Genomic DNA, 22,020 nt, shown 5'->3' on the forward strand with positions numbered 1-22,020 from the left:
CTGGTGCAGGTCTACAATTTTGTTTCTGGTGTCCTTTGACAGCTCTTTGGTTTTGGCCATAGTGGAGTTTGGAGTGTGACTGTTTGAGGTTGTGGACAGGTGTCTTTTATACTGATAACAAGTTCAAACAGGTGCCATTAATACAGGTAACGAGTGGAGGACAGAGGAGCCTCTTAAAGAAGAAGTTACAGGTCTGTGAGAGCCAGAAATCTTGCTTGTTTGTAGGTGACCAAATACTTATTTTCCACCATAATTTGCAAATAAATTCATAAAAAATCCTACAATGTGATTTTCTGGATTTTTTTCTCATTTTGTCTGTCATAGTTGAAGTGTACCTATGATGACAATTACAGGCCTCTCTCATCTTTTTAAGTGGGAGAACATGCACAATTGGTGGCTGACTAAATACTTTTTTGCCCCACTGTATAACGTTATTTGACGTCATTTTATCTGTGGACAATGACATTTATGGCAGGACCAAAGGGATACAATTTTGGATGTATTAAAAATCTGAACATATAGGCTTACGTTTGTAGAACAACTAAAGTTATTAATGTAACTCTAAATTAAGCATATAGGAATACTTATTTGTTAACGGCTCAATACAAAATAGCCGCATGTGCGGCCTTACGACCTTACTCAGGACTTAAACTTGGCAATGACGTACAGTCCCCATGAGTGACAGAACACTGAGCCAATCACAGCGCAATGCTCCTATTTTCTGCTGGCTCGCCCCACCACTGAAGAAAGCTTTGAGCTAGGATGAAACACCTTCATTTTGGAGCTGCCCTACTCAAGACAACAGAAAGAGAACATGTGTGTATGCAGCTTTATTAACTGAATGATATACAGTTGAAGTCGGAAGTTTCCTTACACCATAGCCAAATACATTTTTAAAAAATTTGCAGATCCTGACATTCAATCCAAGTGAAAATTCCCTGTCTTAGGTCAATTAAGATCACCACTTTATTTTAAGAATGTCAAATGTCAGAATAATAGTAGAGAGAATGATTTATTTCAGATATTATTTATTTCATCACATTCCCATTGGGTCAGAAGTTTACATTCACTCAATTAGTATTTGGTAGCATTGCCTTTCAATTGTTTAACTTGGGTCAAACGTTTCAGGTAGCCTTCCACAAGCTTCCCACTAAAGGTTGGGTGAATTTTGGCCCCTTTCTCTTGACAGTGCTAGTGTAACTGAGTCAGGTTTGTTGGCCTCCTTGCTAGCACACGCTTTTTCAGTTCTGCCCACAAATGTTCTATAGGATTGAGGTCAGGGCTTTGTGATGGCCACTCCAATTCTTTGACTTTGTTGTGCTTAAGCCATTTTGCCACAACTTTGAAAGTATGTTTGAGGTCATTGTCCATTTGGAAGACCCATTTGCAACCAAGTGTTAACTTCTTGACTGATGTCTTGAGATGTTGCTTCAATATGTCCAAAAATTTTCCCTCCCTCATGATGCCATCTATTTTGTGAAGTGCACCAGTCCCTCCTGCAGCAAAGCATCCCCACAACATGATGCTGCAACCCCCATGCTCACGGTTGGGATGGTGTTCTTCAGCTTGCAAGTCTCCCTCTTTTCCCTCCAAACATAACAATGATCATTATGGATAAACCGTTTTTGTTATCCATAATGATTTTTTTGTATTTTTGTTTCATCAGACCAGAGGACATTTCTCCAAAAAGTATGAACTTTGTCCCTATGTGCAGTTGCAAACCGTAGTCTGGCTTTTTATGGTGGTTTTGGAGCAGTGGCTTCTTCCTTGCTGAGCGACATTTCAGGTTATGTTGATATAGGACTCATTTTACTCTGGATATAGATACCTTGGTACCTGTTTCCTCCAGCATCTTCACAAGGTCCTTTGCTGTTGTTCTGGGATTGATTTGCATTTTTTGCACCAAAGTACGTTCATCTCTAGGAGACAGAACGCGTATCCTTCCTGAGCGGTATTACGGCTGCGTGGTCCTATGTTATTTACACTTGCGTACTATTGTTTGTACAGATGAACGTGGTACCTTCAGGCATTTGGAAATTGCTCCCAAGGATGAACCAGACTTGTGGACGTCTACACTGAGGTCTTGGCTGATTTCTTTTCATTTTCCCATGATGTCAAGCAAAGAGGCATTGAGTTTGAAGGTAGACCTTGAAATACATCCACAGGTACACCTCCAATTGACTCAAATTATGTCAATTAGCCTATCAGAAGCTTCTAAATCCATGACATCATTTTCTGGAATTTTCCAAGCTGTTTAAAGGCTCAGTCAATTTAGTGTATGTAAACGTCTGATCCACTGGAATTGTGATACAGTGAATTATAAGTGAAATATTCTGTCCGTAAACAATTGTTGGAAAAATTACTTATGTCATGCACAAAGTAGATATCCTAACTGACTTGCCAAAACTGTAGTTTGTTAACAAGAGCTAGGATGAAGAGTGGTTAAAAAACTAGTTTTAACGACTCCAACCTAAGTGGTAGTAAACTTCCGACTTCACCTGTATATATATTTTTACATTGTTTGCAAACTAATATGTGACACGTATTAATGCAAAAAAATAACATTCAAAACAGGCAAGGCCACATTTGTTAATTTATATATATCATTATTATTGTTATTATAATTTTTTTGCTAGAAATGTGGGTCTCAAGAGTCCCACCTGCCCTGACTGACGGGTCGCCACTGCCCCAAGGGCTCGGTTCTAGGCCGTCTCCTCTTGCTTCTCTACACCAAGTCACTCTGCTCCTTCATATCCTCACATGGTCTCTCTTATCATTGCTATGCAGATTACATTGAGCTACTTTTTACATTTTACCCTTCTGACACCCAGGTGGCAACACGCATCTCTGCGTGCCTGGCAGACATCTCAGCTCGGTTGTCGGCCCAACACCGAAAGCTCCACTTTGACAAGACCTAACTGCTCTTCCTCTTAGCGAAGAGCTGCCAGCTCAAAGACCTCTCCATTCCGGTCAACAACTCAACTGTGTCCTCCTCCAAGAGTGCAAATAAACTTTGCGTGAACCTGGACAACATCCTGTTGTCTGCAAACATCAAAACAGTGACTCGCTCCTGCTAGTTCATGCTCTAAAACATCCGTAGAGTACAACCTCTCCTCACACAGGAATTGGTGTCTCCCATCTGGACTAAGACACTTCAACTCTCTGTTGGCTGGGTTCCCCGCTTCTGCTGTCAAACCCCTGCAACTTATCCAAAATAGTGCATCCCACCTGGTGTTCAACCTTCCCAAGTTCTCCCATGTCATCCTGATCCTCCGCACACATGGTGCACACATGGTGCTTGCTTACGAGCCAGTAAGGGGAACTGCCCCTCCTTACGTTTAGGCTATGCTTTTGGCAACAGGTAGCCTAGTGGTTAGAGCGTTGGGCCAGTAACTGAAAGGTTGCTAGGTTGAATCCCCAGGCTGACAAGGTCATTCTGCCCCTGAACAAGGCAGTTAACCCACTGTTTCTTGGGCATCATCGTAAATAAGAAGTTTTTCTTAACTGACTTGCCTAGTTAAATGAGGTAAATATATTTATATATGCTAGAGCCATATATCCCAACCCAAGCACTCCATTCTGCCGCATCCGGACACTTGGCCGTCCCACCCCTACTGAAGGTCAGTTCCTGCTCAGCCTAGTCAAAGCTCTTCTCTGTCCTGGCACCCCAGTGATGGAACCAGATTCCCTCTGCCCATCTTCCCGAAAACTTCTGAAACTTACGCCCCCCCCCACACACACAAAAAATGTAATAAATAAATCGCACTTGTGTTTTCCTACTACCACTAACTTTTCTGATAACTTCTATATTGGGGAAAACATTTACTTACTACGACTGTGATATGTGGTTTGTGGTTGTCTCACCTAGTTAAAAGAGTCTGTTAAATGACTAAAATGTAAACGATATAATGATCTGTGTACCTATTGCTTGGGGAGTGGGATGCTAAAATTGCAAAATGTGCAAAGGAGAATGCTGTTCAGACAAAGATGAAGCTCTGATGAAGGGCTTTGACATGTGAAGAGGCTGTGGAGTATTTATTTGAGTGACAGTGTGAGTTGAATACAAGGTCATAGCTCTGTTTGCTGAAAATATGGTGCAGTGTTGTTTTTCTAAGGCTGTGTGGAAGTTTGTTGACGTAGCAGAAAGTTATTTTGGCTTTGCAATCCACTCTCCCTTTTGTCTAAGGGAAGGATGCCACTCAGGAAGCACGTTTCAGGGCCACATGCAATTCTCCAGAGTCCCCTAGTGGTGCTGGTGAAGGCTTTGTACCTCCCTTCAAGCAGACCACATGAGGTATGGGTGAGGAATAATCAATGTCCTGAGAGGGCTCTGTGTGTTCACAGTGATCAAAGAGAGAGCGAGTGTGCGAGTGAGTTGGAGACAGAGCGAGACTAGTCTTGTATCTGTGAATGACTGAGACACACAGCTGATATTGATTAAGGTGGAGATGAGCAGGAAGGTAGACTGGGGGCCCAGCTCCTTCTCCTGGGGTTTGGTGCTTCCAGCTAATTTATACAGGGGAGAACAGCTTACAGCAGAGCAACACAGACATAATGGCTGAATCTTTTCTCCATGATCATGTCTATTACCATAATGAAGAGAGTTATGGATTTAATGTACCAAACTGATGATATTATAGGAGAGCAAGAATAATCTCATGTGTGTCTAGTGAACAGTTTGTAAAATGTTTTGATCATCCTGTTTCATCCATTTGTTTCAGCTTGGCGATTTTGAGTTGGAAAAGTCAGGACATATAAATTGGGAATTTTCCATGATGGGGCGTCACCTGAAACGTGCTACATATTCCCTAAGGCACACATAAGGAGATGTTCTCATATGAAGGAATGGATGAAGACAGGCTATGGATGAAGTCCATGTTCTCTGGACGATGAAGGGAAACATGGTCTGTGGCCAAACCCAAACATGCAGAGTTTAACGGGGTTAGAGCCAACCCACTCTGTTACAAACTCCCTTCTGTGGCACCCTGGTAAAGGGAGACACCCTCGCTGTGCTGCTACTCCTAATCTGAATGGATTTCTCTGAAGCCAGAGAGCCAGCCTCGGGTGTGCGTGGGCGTGCTCTGACTCCCAATGAGATGAGAGAGGCCTTGCTGGGAAAGAGAGAGGCAATACCAAGTTTGTGTATGTGGGCCGCCATGCCTCAGCCTCAGAGAGATATATCACTCCCTCTCTCGCTCCCGGGCTGCCCTACAGCCCAACCGTGTCAGCCAAACCGTGACAAATTTTGTCTGTCCAATATGAGTGCCTGTGGCGCTCAATTACCACAGTCGTAACCTGTCTTTTTAATTCATGCATTTCAAAGTTGCATGGGCTAATCAGAGATGTTAAATTGCCTTTAGTTTAGGCTGTAGCAGAGGTACACTACCGTTCAAAGTTTGGGGTCACTTAGAAATGTCCTTGTTTTTGAAAGAAAAGCACATTTTCTGTCCATTAAAATAACATAAAATTGATCAGAAATAGTGTAGACATTGTTAATGTCGTAAATGACTATTGTAGCTGGAAACAGCAGTCTTTTAAGATGGAATATCTACATAGGTGTACAGAGGCCCATTATCAGCAGCCATCACTCCTGTGTTCCAATGGCACGTTTTGTCAGCTAATACAAGTTTAGCTTTTTAAAAGGGTAATTGATCATTAAAAAAACTTTTTGCAATTATGTTAGCACAGCTGAAAACCGTTATTCTGATTAAATAAGCAATAAAACTGGCCTTCTTTAGACTAGTTAAGCATCTGGAGTTTCAACATTTGTGGGTTCGATTACAGGCTCAAAATGGTGAGAAACAAAGAACTTTCTTATGAAACATATACCATGTGAGAAATTGGCTATACCATGTGAGAAATTGCCAAGAAACTGAAGATCTCGTACAACGCTGTGTACTACTCCCTTCACTGAACAGCGCAAACTGGCCGTAACCAGAATAGAAAGAGTAGTGGGAAGCCCCGGAGCACAACTGAGCAAGAGGACAAGTACATTAGAGTGTGTAGTTTGAGAAATAGGGGGCATTAAAATGCAAAACAATATAACATTTTTGACATGCTTTTTTCTGGATTTTTTTGTTGTTATTCTGTCTCACTGTTCAAATAAACCTACCATTAAAATTATAGATTGATCATTTCTTTGTCAGTGGGCAAACATACAAAATCAGCAGGGGATCAAATACCTTTTTCCCCTCAATGTAACTATTCACCCCCCCAAAGTCAAAACTTTGTAGAGCCACCTTTTTCAGCATCTACAGCTGCAAGTCTCTTGGGGTGTGTCTCTATAAGCTTGGCACATCTATCCACTGGGGTTTTTCCCATTCTGCTCCAGCTCCTTCAAGTTGGATGGGTTCCGCTGGTGTACAGCAATCTTCATGTCATACTACAGATTCTCAATTGGATTGAGGTCTGGGCATTGAATAGGCCATTCTAAGACATTTAAATGTTTCCCCTTAAACCACTCAATGGTTGCTTTAGCAGTATGCTTAGGGTCATTGTCCTGCTGGAAGGTGAACCTCCGTTCCAGTCTCAAATCTCTGGAAGACTGAAACAGGTTTCTCTCAAGAATTTCCCTGTATTTAGCGCCATCTGTCATTCCTTCAATTCTGACCATCCCTGCCAATGAAAAACATCCCAGCAGGATGATGCTTCCCCCACCATGCTTCACTGTTGGGATGGTGTTCTTGGGGTGATGGGAGGTGTTGGGGTTGTGCCAGACATAACATTTTCCTTGATGGCCAAAAAGCTCAATTTTAGTCTAATCTGACCAGAGTACCTTCTTCCATATGTTTGGGGAGTCGACCCACATGCCTTTTGGCGAACACCAAACGTGTTTGCTTATTTTTTTCTTTAAACAACATATTTTTCTGGCCACTCTTCTATAAAGCCCAGCTCTGTGGAGTGTACAGCTTAAAGTGGTCCTATGGATAGATCTCTGCTGCGGAGCTTTGCAACTCCTTCAGGCTTATCTTTGGGTGTGCGGCCCTCTCTTCGCAGGTTTGTTGTGGTGCCATATTCTTTCCATTTTTTTTAAATATTGGATTTAATGGTGCTCCGTGGGATGTTCAAAGTTTCTGATATTTTTTTATAACCCAACCTTGATATGTACTTCTCCACAACTTTGTCCCTATTCTGTTTGGAGAGCTCCTTGGTCTTCATTGTGCTGCTTGCTTGGGGGTGCCCCTTGCTTAGTTGTGTTGCAGAGTATGGGGCCTTTCAAAACTGGTGTACCTATATACTGAGATCATGTGACACTTAAAGTCCACCTGTGTGCAATCTATTTAACTAATTATGCGACTTCTGAAGGTAATTGGTTGCACCAGATCTTATTTAGGGTCTTCATAGCAAAGGGGGTGAAAACATATGCACGCACCATTTTTTAAACAAGTAATTTTTTTCATTTGACTTCACCAATTTGGACTATTTTGTGTATGTCCATTACGTGATATCCAAATAAAAATATATTTAAATTACATGTTGTTATGCAACAAAATAGGAAAAACGCCAACGGGGGTGAATACTTTTGCAAGGCACTGTAGAACAAATGTCCCTTATGCAGCATTTACGTACATTATATGCCACTTATGCAAAGCATTACTTGTTTCTTAAACAGCATATTACTTATACTTCGCTTATGAGAAATAAGTCGTTAATATGTTGTATATTTGACAACTTATTTATGATTCACATATATGACATCAACCAACATATCACTATGTTGCACAGAGTAAAGGGTCTGAATACTTATGTAAATGTGATTTCAGGGGGGATTTTTATACATTTGCAAAAATGTTAAAAAAAATAGTTATTCATTATGGGATATTGTGTGTAGTTTGATGAGGTAATTTTTAAAAATACATTTTTGAATAAGGCTGTAAAAATGTGAAAAAGTTCAAGGGGTCTGAATACTTTCCGAATGCACTGTATATATAATTTATAAGTCCAGAGATGGATATAGCAACTACAGATTGCCCCTTTAAGTCTATTAAAAGTGTGCTTGTTTGAGCATGTGTCCATTAGGCCTATGAGCTAAGGGCCTCGTTAGGTGCCATGGTCACAGATTTGATGATTCATAGAATTACTTAATCAGAGAATTAATAATGAGTTTGAAAATGTGGAAAATAGAGAGTGAATGGAAAAGTACTGTAATTTAACACGAAGCACACATGAGCACGTGGCAGTGCTGATGTGAAACATTAAGGAAAGAGAGACAGGGTTTTGTTCTTTGATTTCCAATGTTTAGTTTGTAACAAACAGAATCCCCCATTGAAATATTTTCTAACCTTTGCACGGAATACCATTGGGGCATTGTGAACATTACAATAACACAAGACTCACATACCTCTATCAAGTTGAATCAGCTTATCGTGTCTATCGAACCTGACATTTAACTCATGATTGTTGGTATATAGCCTACTGTATATTGTTTCTGCTCTCCAGAGAGACTCAACTATAGTATTCAGTCCAGTGACATACTATTCATGTACAGATTAATGAGAGGTTGAATCACGAGGGTCAAAGCAACTATAAAATAGCAGGAAAAATACCCTGATTAATGATTGCTGAAATTCTCTGCAGCTAATATCACAAATTGGAATGTGAGTGAGTCCACAGGCTAAGTATGTGGAAGTATGCTGCAAGGAGGCATGAGGACTGTAGATGTGGCCAGGGCAATAAATTGCAATATCTGGACTGTGAGACGCCTATGACAGCGCTACAGGGAGAGAGGACGGACAGCTGATCGTGGCAGACAACGTGAAACAACACCTGCACAGGATTGGTACATCCGAACATCACACCTGTGGGACAGGTACAGGATGGCAACAACAACTGCCCGAGTCACACCAGGAACGCACAGTCCCTCCATCAGTGCTCAGACTGTCTGCAATAGGCTGACAGAGGCTGGACTCAGGGCTTGTAGGCCTGTTGTAAGGCAGTTCCTCCAGACATCACCGGCAACAACGTCGCCTATGGGCACAAACCCACCGTCACTGGACCAGACTGGATTGGCTAAAAGTGCTCTTCACTGACGAGTCACAGTTTTGTCTCATCAGGGGTGACGGTCGGATTCGCGTTTATCGTCGAAAGAATGAGCGTTACACCGATTTGGAGGTGGAGGGTCCGTCATGGTCTTGGGCGGTGTGTCACAGCATCATTGGACTGAGCTTGTTGTCATTGTATGCAGGCAATCAACGCTGTGCGTTACAGGGAAGACATCCTCCTCCCTCTTGTGGTACCCTTCCTGCAGGCTCATCCTGACATGACCCTCCAGCATGTCAATGCCACCAGCCATACTGCTTGTTCTGTGTGTGATTTCCTGCAAGACAGGAATGTCATTGTTCTGCCATGGCCAGTGAAGAGCCCGGATCTCAATCACACTGAGCACGTCTGGGACCTGCTGGATCGGAGGGTGAGGGCTAGGGCGATTCCCCCCGGAAATGTCTGTGAACTTGCAGGTGCCTTGATGGAAGAGTGGGGTAACGTCTCACAGCAAGAACTGGCAAATCTGTTGCAGTCCATGAGGAGGAGATGCACTGCAGTACTTGCAGCTGGTGACCACACCAGATACTGACTGTTACCTTTGATTTTGACCCCTCCCCTTTGTTCAGGGACACATTATTCAATTTCTGTTAGGCACATGTCTGTGGAAATTGTTCAGTTGACCAGAGTACCTTCTTCCATATTCCTTTTGGCGAACACCAAACATGTTTGGGCGGCCCTCTCTTGGCAGGTTTGTTGTGGTGCCATATTCTTTCCATTTTTTAATAATGGATTTAATGGGATTTAAATTTTCGGATATTTTTTAATAACCCAACCCTGATTATGGCCCCATGCCATAATCAGGGGGTTATGGGGGATATGGGGGTTATGGCCCCACGCCCCTTGTAAATCTCAGACCACAGACAAATTCCTCTGTCCTGTCCCTGTGGAGAACCAACATCAGAACATTAAACATGAAATAAACGGACTTTGGAACAATGGTTTCCGTCAGCCACAATGGTGGTCATGATGATAGGTGGACTATGAAAATGTATGTCATTTTTTGTCCTGTTATTAAAGGTCAATAGATGACATTATTACGAAAACATTGTAATGTGAAGGGTTTTCCTAATATATGTTTGATGTTTACACATTTTGTATGGAAAATATCCAAATCAAAGATGATGTTTTGGGGAAGATGAAATGTTAAGTTGTCTAAAATAGGATTTGAGAAAATCTAGCCTTGCCTCATTAACTTGGTACGCCCAGAGAATTGCCCTAAAGGCGGTTACGTCCACTTCTGACCCAAGGGTATAAAACCTGTGAGTATAGAATTTACGACAAGACTACGTGACCCCAGCTGCAGCACGGTCTGAAAAGTCTAACAACCCAGAACGCAACGCAAGTTTGAGGACAAAGAAATCCTTTTCTACCAAAGCTACGGATGAGTAGCTGTGTCTAAGCGGGTGAATTCAAGTCAAACCACCTAGCCTCCATCTCCCATCGAATCGTGGTATCTAAAGGGTTTCATTCCTATGCTGTGAGCTCTGAGCTACAGAGTTGTCTGTCCTCAGAAGACCCCTTCCAGAGAAAGGGGTGAGGTAACAGACTCCTAAGCCACAAAGGACACGGACACAGGGAGGACGAGCAACGAGGTGCGCAGGAGAAGTGCGTCATCGAACAACGGAACGGTCCACCCAGAGAATCCCCGGAGATCACCTCCCACGTAATTACATCATTATATATTCTGACTCATAAAGGCGGCAGTTTGAGGCAAGGCTAGGGTTTGAATAGCATAGCTGACAAATTCACCCAAATGTATATTTCTCGTGTACATTTTCTCTCTCTTCTGAAATTCCCATTGTGTGTTGGCCTGTTATACTAAGTTCTAATCAATAGCCTATAATGTGTTTTGTCTATGGGTATCTTTTATCATCATTTTAGCTTTTTAGTAAATAAATATTCAATTAAGATTGGTGTGGTGCAGATTCAAGGGCTATATACGACGATCAGATTATGAGACTGATAGATGCAACTGGTTAATTAGCGGCTGTTGTAAAATCGATATTCTGATATTCTTTGAGTTAATTTGGGAAATAGAAACTCAATAAAAACTAGTTTTGCCCCAGGTTACTGAGTTAATAATTGCTTGATTCAGTTAATCACATAATTAAAACTTGTTATTATTCGATGAGCAACAGTCGTCACATTAACCAATACAACGTCACGACAGCACTGTAAGCCGATTGTTTACCTTTTTGTTGGTGACAGTAACATCTTGATAATATGCAGCTGTTTAAAGGGCAAATCCACAGATTAAGAAATAAGAAAACAGTCACCCCGAGGGATGAGCCTGGAGAAAAGTAACCACTCTCAGATTAATAGACAGAGTTATGGATGCAAGGACTGACACACATGATATCAAAATGATTGTTTTAACCATGTTATGAGGGTATACCGCATTTGTTTACATTTACAATGTTTACAAACATTGGAGAAAAACAAGCTTATATTTTGGGTTCTCTTGGAGTGTGACAGTTTAACTAAGCTCATGAGGCATTTATAAGTAATATTCTTCAAGAATGAATGAATATATATATATATATATATATATATACACAGTGCCTTCAGAATGTAGTCAGCCCCTAGACTTTTTTCACATTTTGTTACGTTATTCTAAAATGTATTAAATAAATAAATATCCTCAGCAATCTACACACAATACCCCACAATGACAAAGTGAAAACAGGTTTAGACATTTTTACAAATCTATTCGAAATAAAAACAGAAATACCTTATTTACGTAAGTATTCAAACCCTTTGCTATGAGACTCGAAATTTAGCTCAGGTGCATCCTGTTTCCATTGATTATCCTTGAGGTGATTGGAGTCCACCAATCATAAATCCAATTGATTGGACATGATTTGGAAAGGCACACACCTGTCTAAATAAGGTCCCACAGTTGACAGTGCATGTCAGAGCAAAATCCAATCCATGATGTCGAAGGAATTGTCCATAGAGCTCCGAGACAGGATTGTGTCAAGGCACAGATCTGGGGAAGGGTACCAACACATTTCTGCAGCATTTAAGGTCCCCAATAACACAGTGGCCCCCATCATTTTTAAATTGAAGAAGTTTGGAACCACCAAGATTCTTCCCGGACTTGGCTGCCCGGCCAAACTGACCAATCGGGTGAGAAGGCACTTGGTCAGGTAGGTGCTGTCACTCTGACAGAGCTCCAGAGATCCTCTGTAGAGGTGGCAGAACCTTCCAGAAGGACAACCATTTTTGCAGCACTCCACCAATCAGGCCTTTATGGTAGAGTGGCCAGACGGAAGCCAATCCCCAGTAAAAGGCACATGACAGCCCGCTTGGAGTTTGCCAAAAGGCACCTAAAGACTCTCAGACCATGAACAACAAGATTCTCTGGTCTGATGAAACCAAGATTGAAGTCTTTGGCCTGAATGCCAAGCATCACGTCTGGAGGAAACCTGGCACCTACATTGAAGCATGGTGGTGACAGCATCATGCTGTGGGGATGTTTTTCACCGGCAGGCACTGGGAAACTAGTCAGGATCGAGGGAAAGATGAATGGAGCTAAGTACAGAGATATCCTTGATAAAAACCTGCTCCAGAGCGCTCAGGACCCCTGGCTGGGGCAAAGGTTCACCTTCCAACAGGATGATGTCCCTAATCACACAGCTAATACAACACAGGAGTGGCTTCGGGACAAGTCACTGAATGTCCTTGAGTGGCCAAGCCAGAGCCCAGACTTGAACCAGATTGAACATCTCTGGAGAGACCTGAAAATAGCTGTGCAGCGACGCTCCCCATTCAACCTGACAGAGCTTGAGAGGATCTGCCAAGCTTGTAGTGTCATACCCAAGAATAATTGATGCTGTAATCGCTGTCAAAGGTGCATCAACAAAGCACAGCATTGCAAATACACATTTTAAAGATCAAATTCAATATGGGTGCAATGATTGCCTCGTAGCAGTCACACTAGTGTGGCCTTGAATTAACACTTGCTTGACAAGGCTATCAATGGAGAAATTGAGTACCAGCAAAAGGATGTTATTTCCTTTCTTGATTTGTAACTCCAAAAACCATCACAGCATGGAGGCTAATCGCAACCTGCGTGTAATAATCACCCACTGTTAGGATCAACACAATAGAAATTCGATACACACATACAATGTCATTTGACATAACATTCAAAGACATGTTGGTCTGTCTACCTGATACTGCATTGCTGTATTATTTCTCATTTTATTTTTTGAACATAATGTGAACTATCACATGTAATACTCTTCATATGATTCGGATCCACTTTTCTATGAAGCAAAAGATGATACTGGGGTTGGTAACCAATGCTATAACGTATTGCATTTCACAGATACCTTACTTGGTTCTCGCTCTCTGCTCTACAGATCAGGAGCGGATAGGGAAGGACTCCAACTACGAACAAGAGGGGAAGGTGCAGTTTGTTATCGATGCAGTCTATTCCATGGCCCACGCGCTGCACAACATGCACAGGGAGCTCTGTCCAGGGAAGGTGGGCCTTTGCTCTAGGATGGATCCCATCAACGGCACTCTGCTGCTCAAACACATCCGGATGCTTAACTTTGCAGGTCAGTCACTTTCTTGGTGCACACACCCACATCCACAGGCTCGTATGTACTGTATGTACACACACGCAAATAGGACATCCAGACATTTTTATTTATTTAATTTCACCTTTATTTAACCAGGTAGGCAAGTTGAGAACAAGTTCTCATTTACAATTGCGACCTGGCCAAGATAAAGCAAAGCAGTTCGACAACATACAACAACACAGAGTTACACATGGAGTAAAACAAACATACAGTCAATAATACAGTAGAAAAACAAGTATATATACAATGTGAGCAAGTGAAGGGAGATAAGGGAGGTAAAGGCACAAAAGGCCATGGTGGCGAAGTAAATACAATATAGCAAGTAAAACACTGGAATGGTTGATTTGCAGTGGAAAAATGTGCAAAGTAGACATAGATATAATGGGGTGCAAAGGAGCTAAATAAATACAGTAGGGAAAGGGGTAGTTGTTTGGTCTAAATTATGGGGCTATGTACAGGTGCAGTAATCTGTGAGCTGCTCTGACAGTTGGTGCTTAAAGCTAGTGAGGGAGATGAGTGTTTCCAGTTTCAGAGATTTTTGTAGTTTGTTCCAGTCATTGGCAGCAGAGAACTGGAAGGAGAGGCAGCCAAAGGAAGAATTGGTTTTGGGGGTGACCAGAGAGATATACCTGCTGGAGCGAGTGCTACAGGTGGGTGCTGCTATGGTGACCAGCGAGCTGAGATAAGGGGGGACTTTACCTAGCAGGGTCTTGTAGATGACCTGGAGCCAGTGGGTTTGGCGACAAGTATGAAGCGAGGGCCAGCCAATGACAGCGGACAGGTCGCAGTGGTGGGTAGTATATGGGGCTTTGGTGACGAAACGGATGGCACTGTGATAGACTGCATCCAATTTATTGAGTAAGGTATTGGAGGCTATTTTATAAATGACATCGCCAAAGTCGAGGATTGGTATGATGGTCAGTTTTACAAGGGTGTTTTTGGCAGCATGAGTGAAGGATGCTTTGTTGCGAAATAGGAAGCCAATTCTAGATTTAACTTTGGATTAGAGATGTTTGAAATGAGTCTGGAAGGAGAGTTTACAGTCCAACCAGACACCTAGGTATTTGTAGTTGTCCACATATTCTACGTCAGAGCTGTCCAGAGTAGTGATGTTGGATGGGCGGGCAGGTGCAGGCAGCGATCGGTTAAAGAGCATGCATTTAGCTTTACTTGTATTTAAGAGCAATTGGAGGCCATGGAAGGAGAGTTGTATGGCATTGAAGCTCGCCTGGAGGGTTGTTAACACAGTGTCCAAAGAAGGGCCAGAAGTATACAGAATGGTGTTGTCTGTGTAGTGGTGGATCAGAGACTCACCAGTAGCAAGAGAGACATCATTGATGTATACAGAGAAGAGAGTCGGTCCAAGAATTGAACCCTGTGGTACCCCCATAGAGACTGCCAGAGGCCCGGACAACTCAGACCCTCCGATTTCACACTGAACTCTGTCTGATAAGTAGTTGGTGAACCACGCGAGGCAATAATTTGAGAAACCAAGGCTGTCGAGTCTGCCGGTGAGGATGTGGTGATTGACAGACTCGAAAGCCTTGGCCAGGTCAATAAATACGGCTGCACAGTATAGTTTCTTATCGATGGCGGTTACGATATCGTTTAGGACCTTGAGCGTGGCTGAGGTGCACCTATGAAAAGCTCTGAAACCAAATTGCGTAGCAGAGAAGTTATGGTGGGATTCGAAATGGTTGGTAATCTGTTTGTTGACTTGGCTTTCGAAGACCTTAGAAAGACAGGGTAGGATAGATACAGGTCTTGTGAGCGGACCAAGTAATTGGGCGTCACTCTAAAGTGGAAAGGTGGAATAAACGAGTAAGGAGTAGGTTTTCTTGATTGAACACAGTTCTCTATTGAGGGCATTTGGTCAACACAAACACTACAACATAATCAATGAAAATCATGCATCTTCTTCTCCAGATAAAACAGGAACACAATACGATTATCTTTAAACTATAACAAAAGACACGAGATTGTCACCGTCTTAGTGGATCTTCATGGATAGCTCCTCTGTCTCGGTGGCCATCTTTCAGAGATAGTTTTCCCCCCATACTCTCTCTTACAGGGGAAGGAGAAAATGTCATTAGTACCATCAGCTGTGCTTAATTGCCTCTGGTTACCTTGTCTCCTATGCCTTGTCTCCTATGGGCTACTATCCATGAGCTCAGCCTGCCCTCTGGTGGTCCTTCCACATATACCTTCCCCCTTAGCACCAAACCGGAGGGTCGGGCCCCAGAAGCACCGCCTTGGTCGCGTCGGAGCAGCGCGTCTGCATTCCCGTTCCTCGATCCGGCCCTGTGGATGACATGGAAAGAGAACGGTTGTAAAGACAAAAAACATCTGGCTATTCTGTTGCTATTGTTTCTCTTACCAGCCATCCACCTGAGGGGCGCATGGTCAGTAACTAATGCAAACCTCCGACCCAGTAGGTAGTACCGGAGATAATCGAGGGCCCACTTAATGTCTAAGTCCTCTTTCTCTACGGTAGCATACCTCTGTTCCCGATCGCTGAGCTTCCTACTTATGAAAAGAATCGTCTTCTCTGCTTCGCCTTTACCCTGAGCTAGTACGGCCCCGAGCCCCGTATCCGAGGCGTCGACCTGCACAATTAATTCTTGTGAGAAGGTTCGGAGCCTGTAGAACGGGATCAGAACACAGGCCATCTTTAAGCAATTGAAAGACCTCTTCTGTCTCGTCTTTCCACTCTACCTGGTTTGGCAGGTTTTTCTTGATGAGGTTTGTGAGGGGGTTGGCAATGGTTGCATATCCCGGGATAAAACTGTGATAATATCCCATTATCCCAAAGAAGGCCCGAACGTCCCGCTTGGTCCGGGGTCGAGGCCAGTCCCGAATTGCCCTGGTCTTCTCTGCCTGTGGGCGTATTTTCCCATTCCCCACGGTGTACCCCAGGTATTCCGCTTCGGACAGGCCCAGGCAGCATTTATTTGGATTGGCTGTCAACCCTGTGGCTTCCAAACTCACGAGCACCACGTTTAATCGCAGGAGGTGACTATCCCAGTCCTCGCTGTAGATGACCACATCGTCTATGTACGCTGCTGCATACTCTTGATGAGGCCGTAGAATGGCATCCATGAGGCGTTGGAAAGTTGCAACGGCACCATATAGTCTGAAGGGCATCCTCACATACTGGAAAAGCCCCTCTGGTGTGTCAAAAGCAGTCTTTGGGCGATCCTCCGGAGCCACCGGCACTTGCCAATATCCCTTCGTCAAATCTAGGGTGGTGATGAACTTGGCCTTTCCTAAGCACTCCAAGAGTTCATCCACGCGGGGCATGGGATACGCATCGAATGTAGAGATGGCATTCACGCCCCTAAAGTCATTGCAGAGTCTCATACTACCATCGGATTTGGGGACCAGGACTATGGGACTGGACCACTCACTCGTCGATGGCTCGATTACACCCATCCTCAACATCTCCCTTACCTCATTCTTAGCGATGACTCGGCGAGCCTCAGGAATCCTGTAAGGGCGGATATGCACCTTCTTTCCGGTGGGAGTGTGGGAATGGAGAGAATATTCGACCGAAGTTCATAATCCGCTTGTCTAGCTGTCTTGACTGCTCCGGCAGGAGAGTTTGGCCACGGCACACCTGTGGTAGAGCCTCCTCTTTTCCTTTGCCCTCCAGGGCCATCAAAGCCACCTCCTCCTCTCGTCCATGGTACGTCTTCAACAAGTTTATGTGAGTTGGACCTTCTTCCTCCTGTCAGGTTGCTTGATGAGGTAATTGACCGGTGAGATCCTTTTCATTACCTCATAGGGCCCCCTCCAATGCGCCAGCAAACGATGTTCGACCGTGGGCACGAGTACTCCTTGACTATGGGCCACACTGCTGACAGGCGGTCTCTCATCAGGGTAATATGGTCTATTGTGGATCGAAAGGGGCATGGTTGGGTCTCCCAGGTCTCCTTGGCTAAGTCGAGGATCCCTCGACAGGGTCTGCCATAGAGCAATTCAAACGGAGAGAATCCAGTGGATGCCTGGGGTAATTCTCGCAGGGCAAACATTAAGTGTGGGAGAAGCATGTCCCAGTTTTTCCCGTCTCGGTACACCACTCTTCTCAACATGCTTTTAATCGTTTTGTTCAAGCGTTCACACAACCCGTCTGTTTGAGGGTGGAATATGCTTGTACGTATCTGTTGAACCTGATATAACCGACTCAAGTCCTTCATCAACCGGGACATGAACGGGGTTCCCTGATCAGTTAAGATTGTCTTGGGGAGGCCCACACGAGAGGACATCATGAATAACTCCTTGGCAATTCCCTTTGACGACATGTTACGCAGGAGTATGGCCTCCGGGAACTTGAAAGCGTAATCTATAACCACTATGATGTACTCGTGTCCTCTGGCGGATTTTGGGAGGGGTCCTACGAGGTCCATAGCTATGCGTTCAAAGGGAGTCTCTATGATGGGGAGAGGAATCAAGGGGTTACGTAGGTGTGGCCGTGGAGCTGTACGTTGACATTGAACACACGTCCTACAATACCTGGCCACATCCCGGGTGACCCGGGGCCAATAGAATCTCTGCATGATTCTGTCAATAGTCTTGTCTCGTGCCAGGTGTCCTCCTAGGACGTGGGAATGGGCTAACTGTAGAACTGTATCCCTGTATGGTCTAGGCACCATTAGAAATTCCTGTTTTTTTTTCCCCCTTCGTCGTGCGACCCAGTATAAGAGACCCCGCCTGATTGCATAGTAAGGAAGAGGGGGCTCACCTGATCCATCAACGTTCCTCCCGTCGATCACCTTCACCTTCCTCATGGCCTCCCTTAGGTCTGGGTCTCTATGCTGCGAGGTGCCAAACTGTCCCTTTAATTCCTGGGGCAGGTCGACCTCGGTAGAGGGATGTGGAGGTTGTTCCCCATCAGGGGTGACCGAGGAGAATCCCTTCCAGGTTCCCTCCTCGGATGGAGCTTCAATTATATCCCTTAGCGCCTGGTTGCTCCTTCCTTCCTGCGTTGTGTATAACCCTTCACAGGTATCTTCATCGGTGGTTTCCTGGAATACAGTGGGGCAAAAAAGTATTTAGTCAGCCACCAATTGTGCAAGTTCTCCCACTTAAAAAGATGAGAGAGGCCTGTAATTTTCATCATAGGTTCACTTCAACTATGACAGACAAAATGAGAAAAAAAATCCAGAAAATCACATTGTAGGATTTTTATGAATTTATTTGCAAATTCCACAATAAAAAAGTTCCACAATAAATCGTTGTTTTGTTCCATAATGTCCAACACTAGTGTCCAATTAGCTGCATTTGCTAGCACTTTCAGCTCACGTGCCCAAAAGCTGACGCTGGTCCAGGAGAACTCGGACGAAAACTTCAAAAATATATATTCCAGGTCGAATAAACTGGTCAAACTAAGTAGAGAATCAATCTTCAGGATGTTATTTTCATATATATATCCAATAATGTCCAACCGGAGCATACGTTTTCATCTGCAGCCAAATGGAACAATGGTGATGTCAACAGACAAATGCGCAACAGGGAAATTGCATTCTGCCAGGACAGTGACTCATTCCCCTCCCATTCGGTCAAAGTTCACATCAGAGGCTCCATTCCACATTCTACTGAATGAGGACATCTAGTGGAAGGCGTAGGAAGTGCTAACAGATCCATATCTTATTTGGAAGTGAAGAGGCGATGACTTAAAATTAGACCCGCATTCAGAATTTCACTTCCTGTTTGGAAGATTGCCTGCCCTATGAGTTCTGTTATACTCACAGACATAATTCAAACAGTTTTAGAAACTTCAGAGTGTTTTCTATCCAATAGTAATAATAATATGCATATATTAGCAATCTAGGACAGAGTAGGATGCAGTTCACTATGGGCACGCGATTCATCCAAAGTGAAAATACTGCCCCCTATCCCCAACAGGTTTTTAACCTGTTGGGGATAGGGGGCAGTCAGGTCTGGAGAGAACCAAGGGCTATATCTGTTCCTGGTTCTACATTTCTGGGGCATGCTTATATAAGATGGTATATATATGGTGGGGCATGCTTATATAAGATGGTAAGGAAGGCATTTAAAAAAAATAAAAAAAACAGGCATCCTCTACTGATGGGATGAGATCAATATCCTTCCAGGATACCCCGGCCAGGTCAATTAGAAAGGCCTGCTAGCTGAAGTGTTACAGGGAGCGTTTGACAGTGATGAGTGGAGGTCGTTTAACCGCTGACTCATTATGGATGCAGGCAATGAGGCAGTGATTGCTGAGATCTTGGTTGAAAACAGCAGAGGTGTATTTAGAGGGCAAGTTGGTTAGGATGATATCTATAAGGGTGCCCGTGTTTACAGCTTTGGGGTGGTACCTGGTAGGTTCATTGATGATTTGTGTGAGATTGAGGGCAAGCTTAGATTGTATGGTGGCTGGGGTGTTAAGCATGTTCCAGTTTAGGTTGCCTAGCAGCACAAGCTCTGAAGATAGATGGGGGGCAATCAGTTCACATATGGTGTCCAGAGCACAGCTGGCGGCAGAAGGTGGTCTATAGCAGGTGGAAACGGTGAGAGACTTGTTATTAGAGAGGTGGATTTTTAAAAGTAGAAGTTCAAATTGTTTGGGTACAGACCTAGGTAGTAGGACAGACCTCTGCAGGCTATCTTTGCTATCTATTACGGTTATAGAAGTCATCAAAAGAGAGCGCCTGGGGAATAGGAGTGGATTCACTTCTACATCACCAGAGGAACAGAGGAGGAGTGGGATAAGAGTACAGATAAAAGCTATGAGAATTGGTCGTCTAGAACGTCTGGAACAGAGAGTAAAAGGAGGTTTCTGGGGGCGATTAAAATAGCTTCAAGGTATAATGTACAGACAAAGGTATGCTAGGATGTGAATACAGTGGAGGTAAACCTAGGTATTGAGTGATGGTGAGAGAGATATTGTCTCTAGAAACATCATTGAAACCAGGTGATGTCATCGCATGTGTGGGTGGTGGAACTGAAAGGTTGGATAAGGTATAGTGAGCAGGGCTAGAGGCTCTACAGTGAAATAAGCCAATAAACACTAACCAGAACAGCAATGGACATTAAGGAGAGGCATGCTTAGTCGAGTGAACATAAGGGTCCAGTGAGTAGTGAGGTTGGTTGGGGTTACGGCGTTTCAGACAGCTAGCCGGGCCATCAGTAGCAAGCTAGCATATGATGGAGGTCTGTTTTTAGCCACCTCGTGCGTTTCCATCGGTAGATTAGTGGGGTTCTGTGTGGTAGAGGGGATCAATCCAATTGGCAAAATAGATAGTTATAGTGACCCAAGAACAATTGGACATGTATGCACAAACACAAGCATACACTATGTAAAATAATTTCCTCACTATTTCATCAGATTGTGGTGTTTTTCTATGATTATTTCATAAAGTGAGATTATTTACATGATGCGAAATATTTACCCTAGGTTGAAGACATATTATCTAGACGGAGAGGAGGCGAGAAAGAGACTAAAAACCTCACATAAAAATGCTGTTTTCTGATTTCTTCCAAGTAACAAAATGTCAAGAGAGGGCCTCTTGAACAAATAGAGGAAATATCTTTCTAGGTATTACAGAGATTAGTTTCAAATCGATTAAATGGAGAGAAAGAAATGCTGCTCTCTGGAGAGCACAGAAAAGCCTTTGAAGGGGGGCAGCCCCTTGAAATACATAATCCTAGTGAAACATATTTAATAAATGTTTGGCAAAAAACACTTATGGGGGCTGTTGATTACATGTATTACAAAAGACCCCATTGTACTGTATATGTGAGAAGCATGTATCACCTAAGGGGAGATAAATCAAAACAGCAACTGCATGTGTTTGCTAGACTTATTTGAAGACACCATCTAGGGAAACAACACTAACTATACTAACAACTAGACCAATCTGGATGTAGATGCTGTGCCACACAAGTGGGTTGCTTCTGGGTTACACTCAATGTCATCCTGTTGCATCATCAGCAGCACACATCAGTATGTTTAACATGGCCTCGTACAACCAACAACCTGGGCGATGGTGATAGCACACTGGGGGGCAATTTCTAAAACCAATATTTATCTTCTTCTAATCAGATAAGTATTTACAACCAAAACACACAACAACAAAAAAACATTTTGTCTGTTTGTTGACTTTGTGTTCGGTTTTTGGGGGGTCTCCGTTGAAATGTAATTATTACCCAGTCTGAGTTTTAACCGTAGAGCTTTCATACAGGGTCTAATGTGTCACTCCTTTTAAACAATGTCATGTTTTAAGCATCCAGGATCAAGTACAAATGACAAAAAAGATCAAACGACAACAGCCTCCCAAGCAAAGCATTGTGGTAATGTAATTACTCATAGTGTGGCGGCCATATCTCTGGCGGGCCGACAATCATCAGCAATCTTATCTTGGAA

The 22,020-nt window shown here is 43.5% G+C and overlaps 1 protein-coding gene across 3 annotated transcripts in view; it reads left to right on the forward strand.

The window, feature by feature from the left end:
- Positions 1 to 22,020, forward strand: part of LOC112254185 (metabotropic glutamate receptor 4) — a 339,519-nt gene that overhangs the window by 270,538 nt on the left and 46,961 nt on the right. For all 3 annotated transcript variants that reach the window (XM_042324215.1, XM_024426489.2, XM_024426488.2), the window contains exon 7: positions 13,410 to 13,610. In XM_042324215.1, the coding sequence (XP_042180149.1) occupies positions 13,410 to 13,610 (201 nt within the window). The remainder of the gene's footprint in view (positions 1 to 13,409; positions 13,611 to 22,020) is intronic.

The sequence above is a fragment of the Oncorhynchus tshawytscha genome, linkage group LG07, assembly GCF_018296145.1.
Source record: "Oncorhynchus tshawytscha isolate Ot180627B linkage group LG07, Otsh_v2.0, whole genome shotgun sequence".
Classification (NCBI taxonomy): Eukaryota; Metazoa; Chordata; class Actinopteri; order Salmoniformes; family Salmonidae; genus Oncorhynchus; species Oncorhynchus tshawytscha.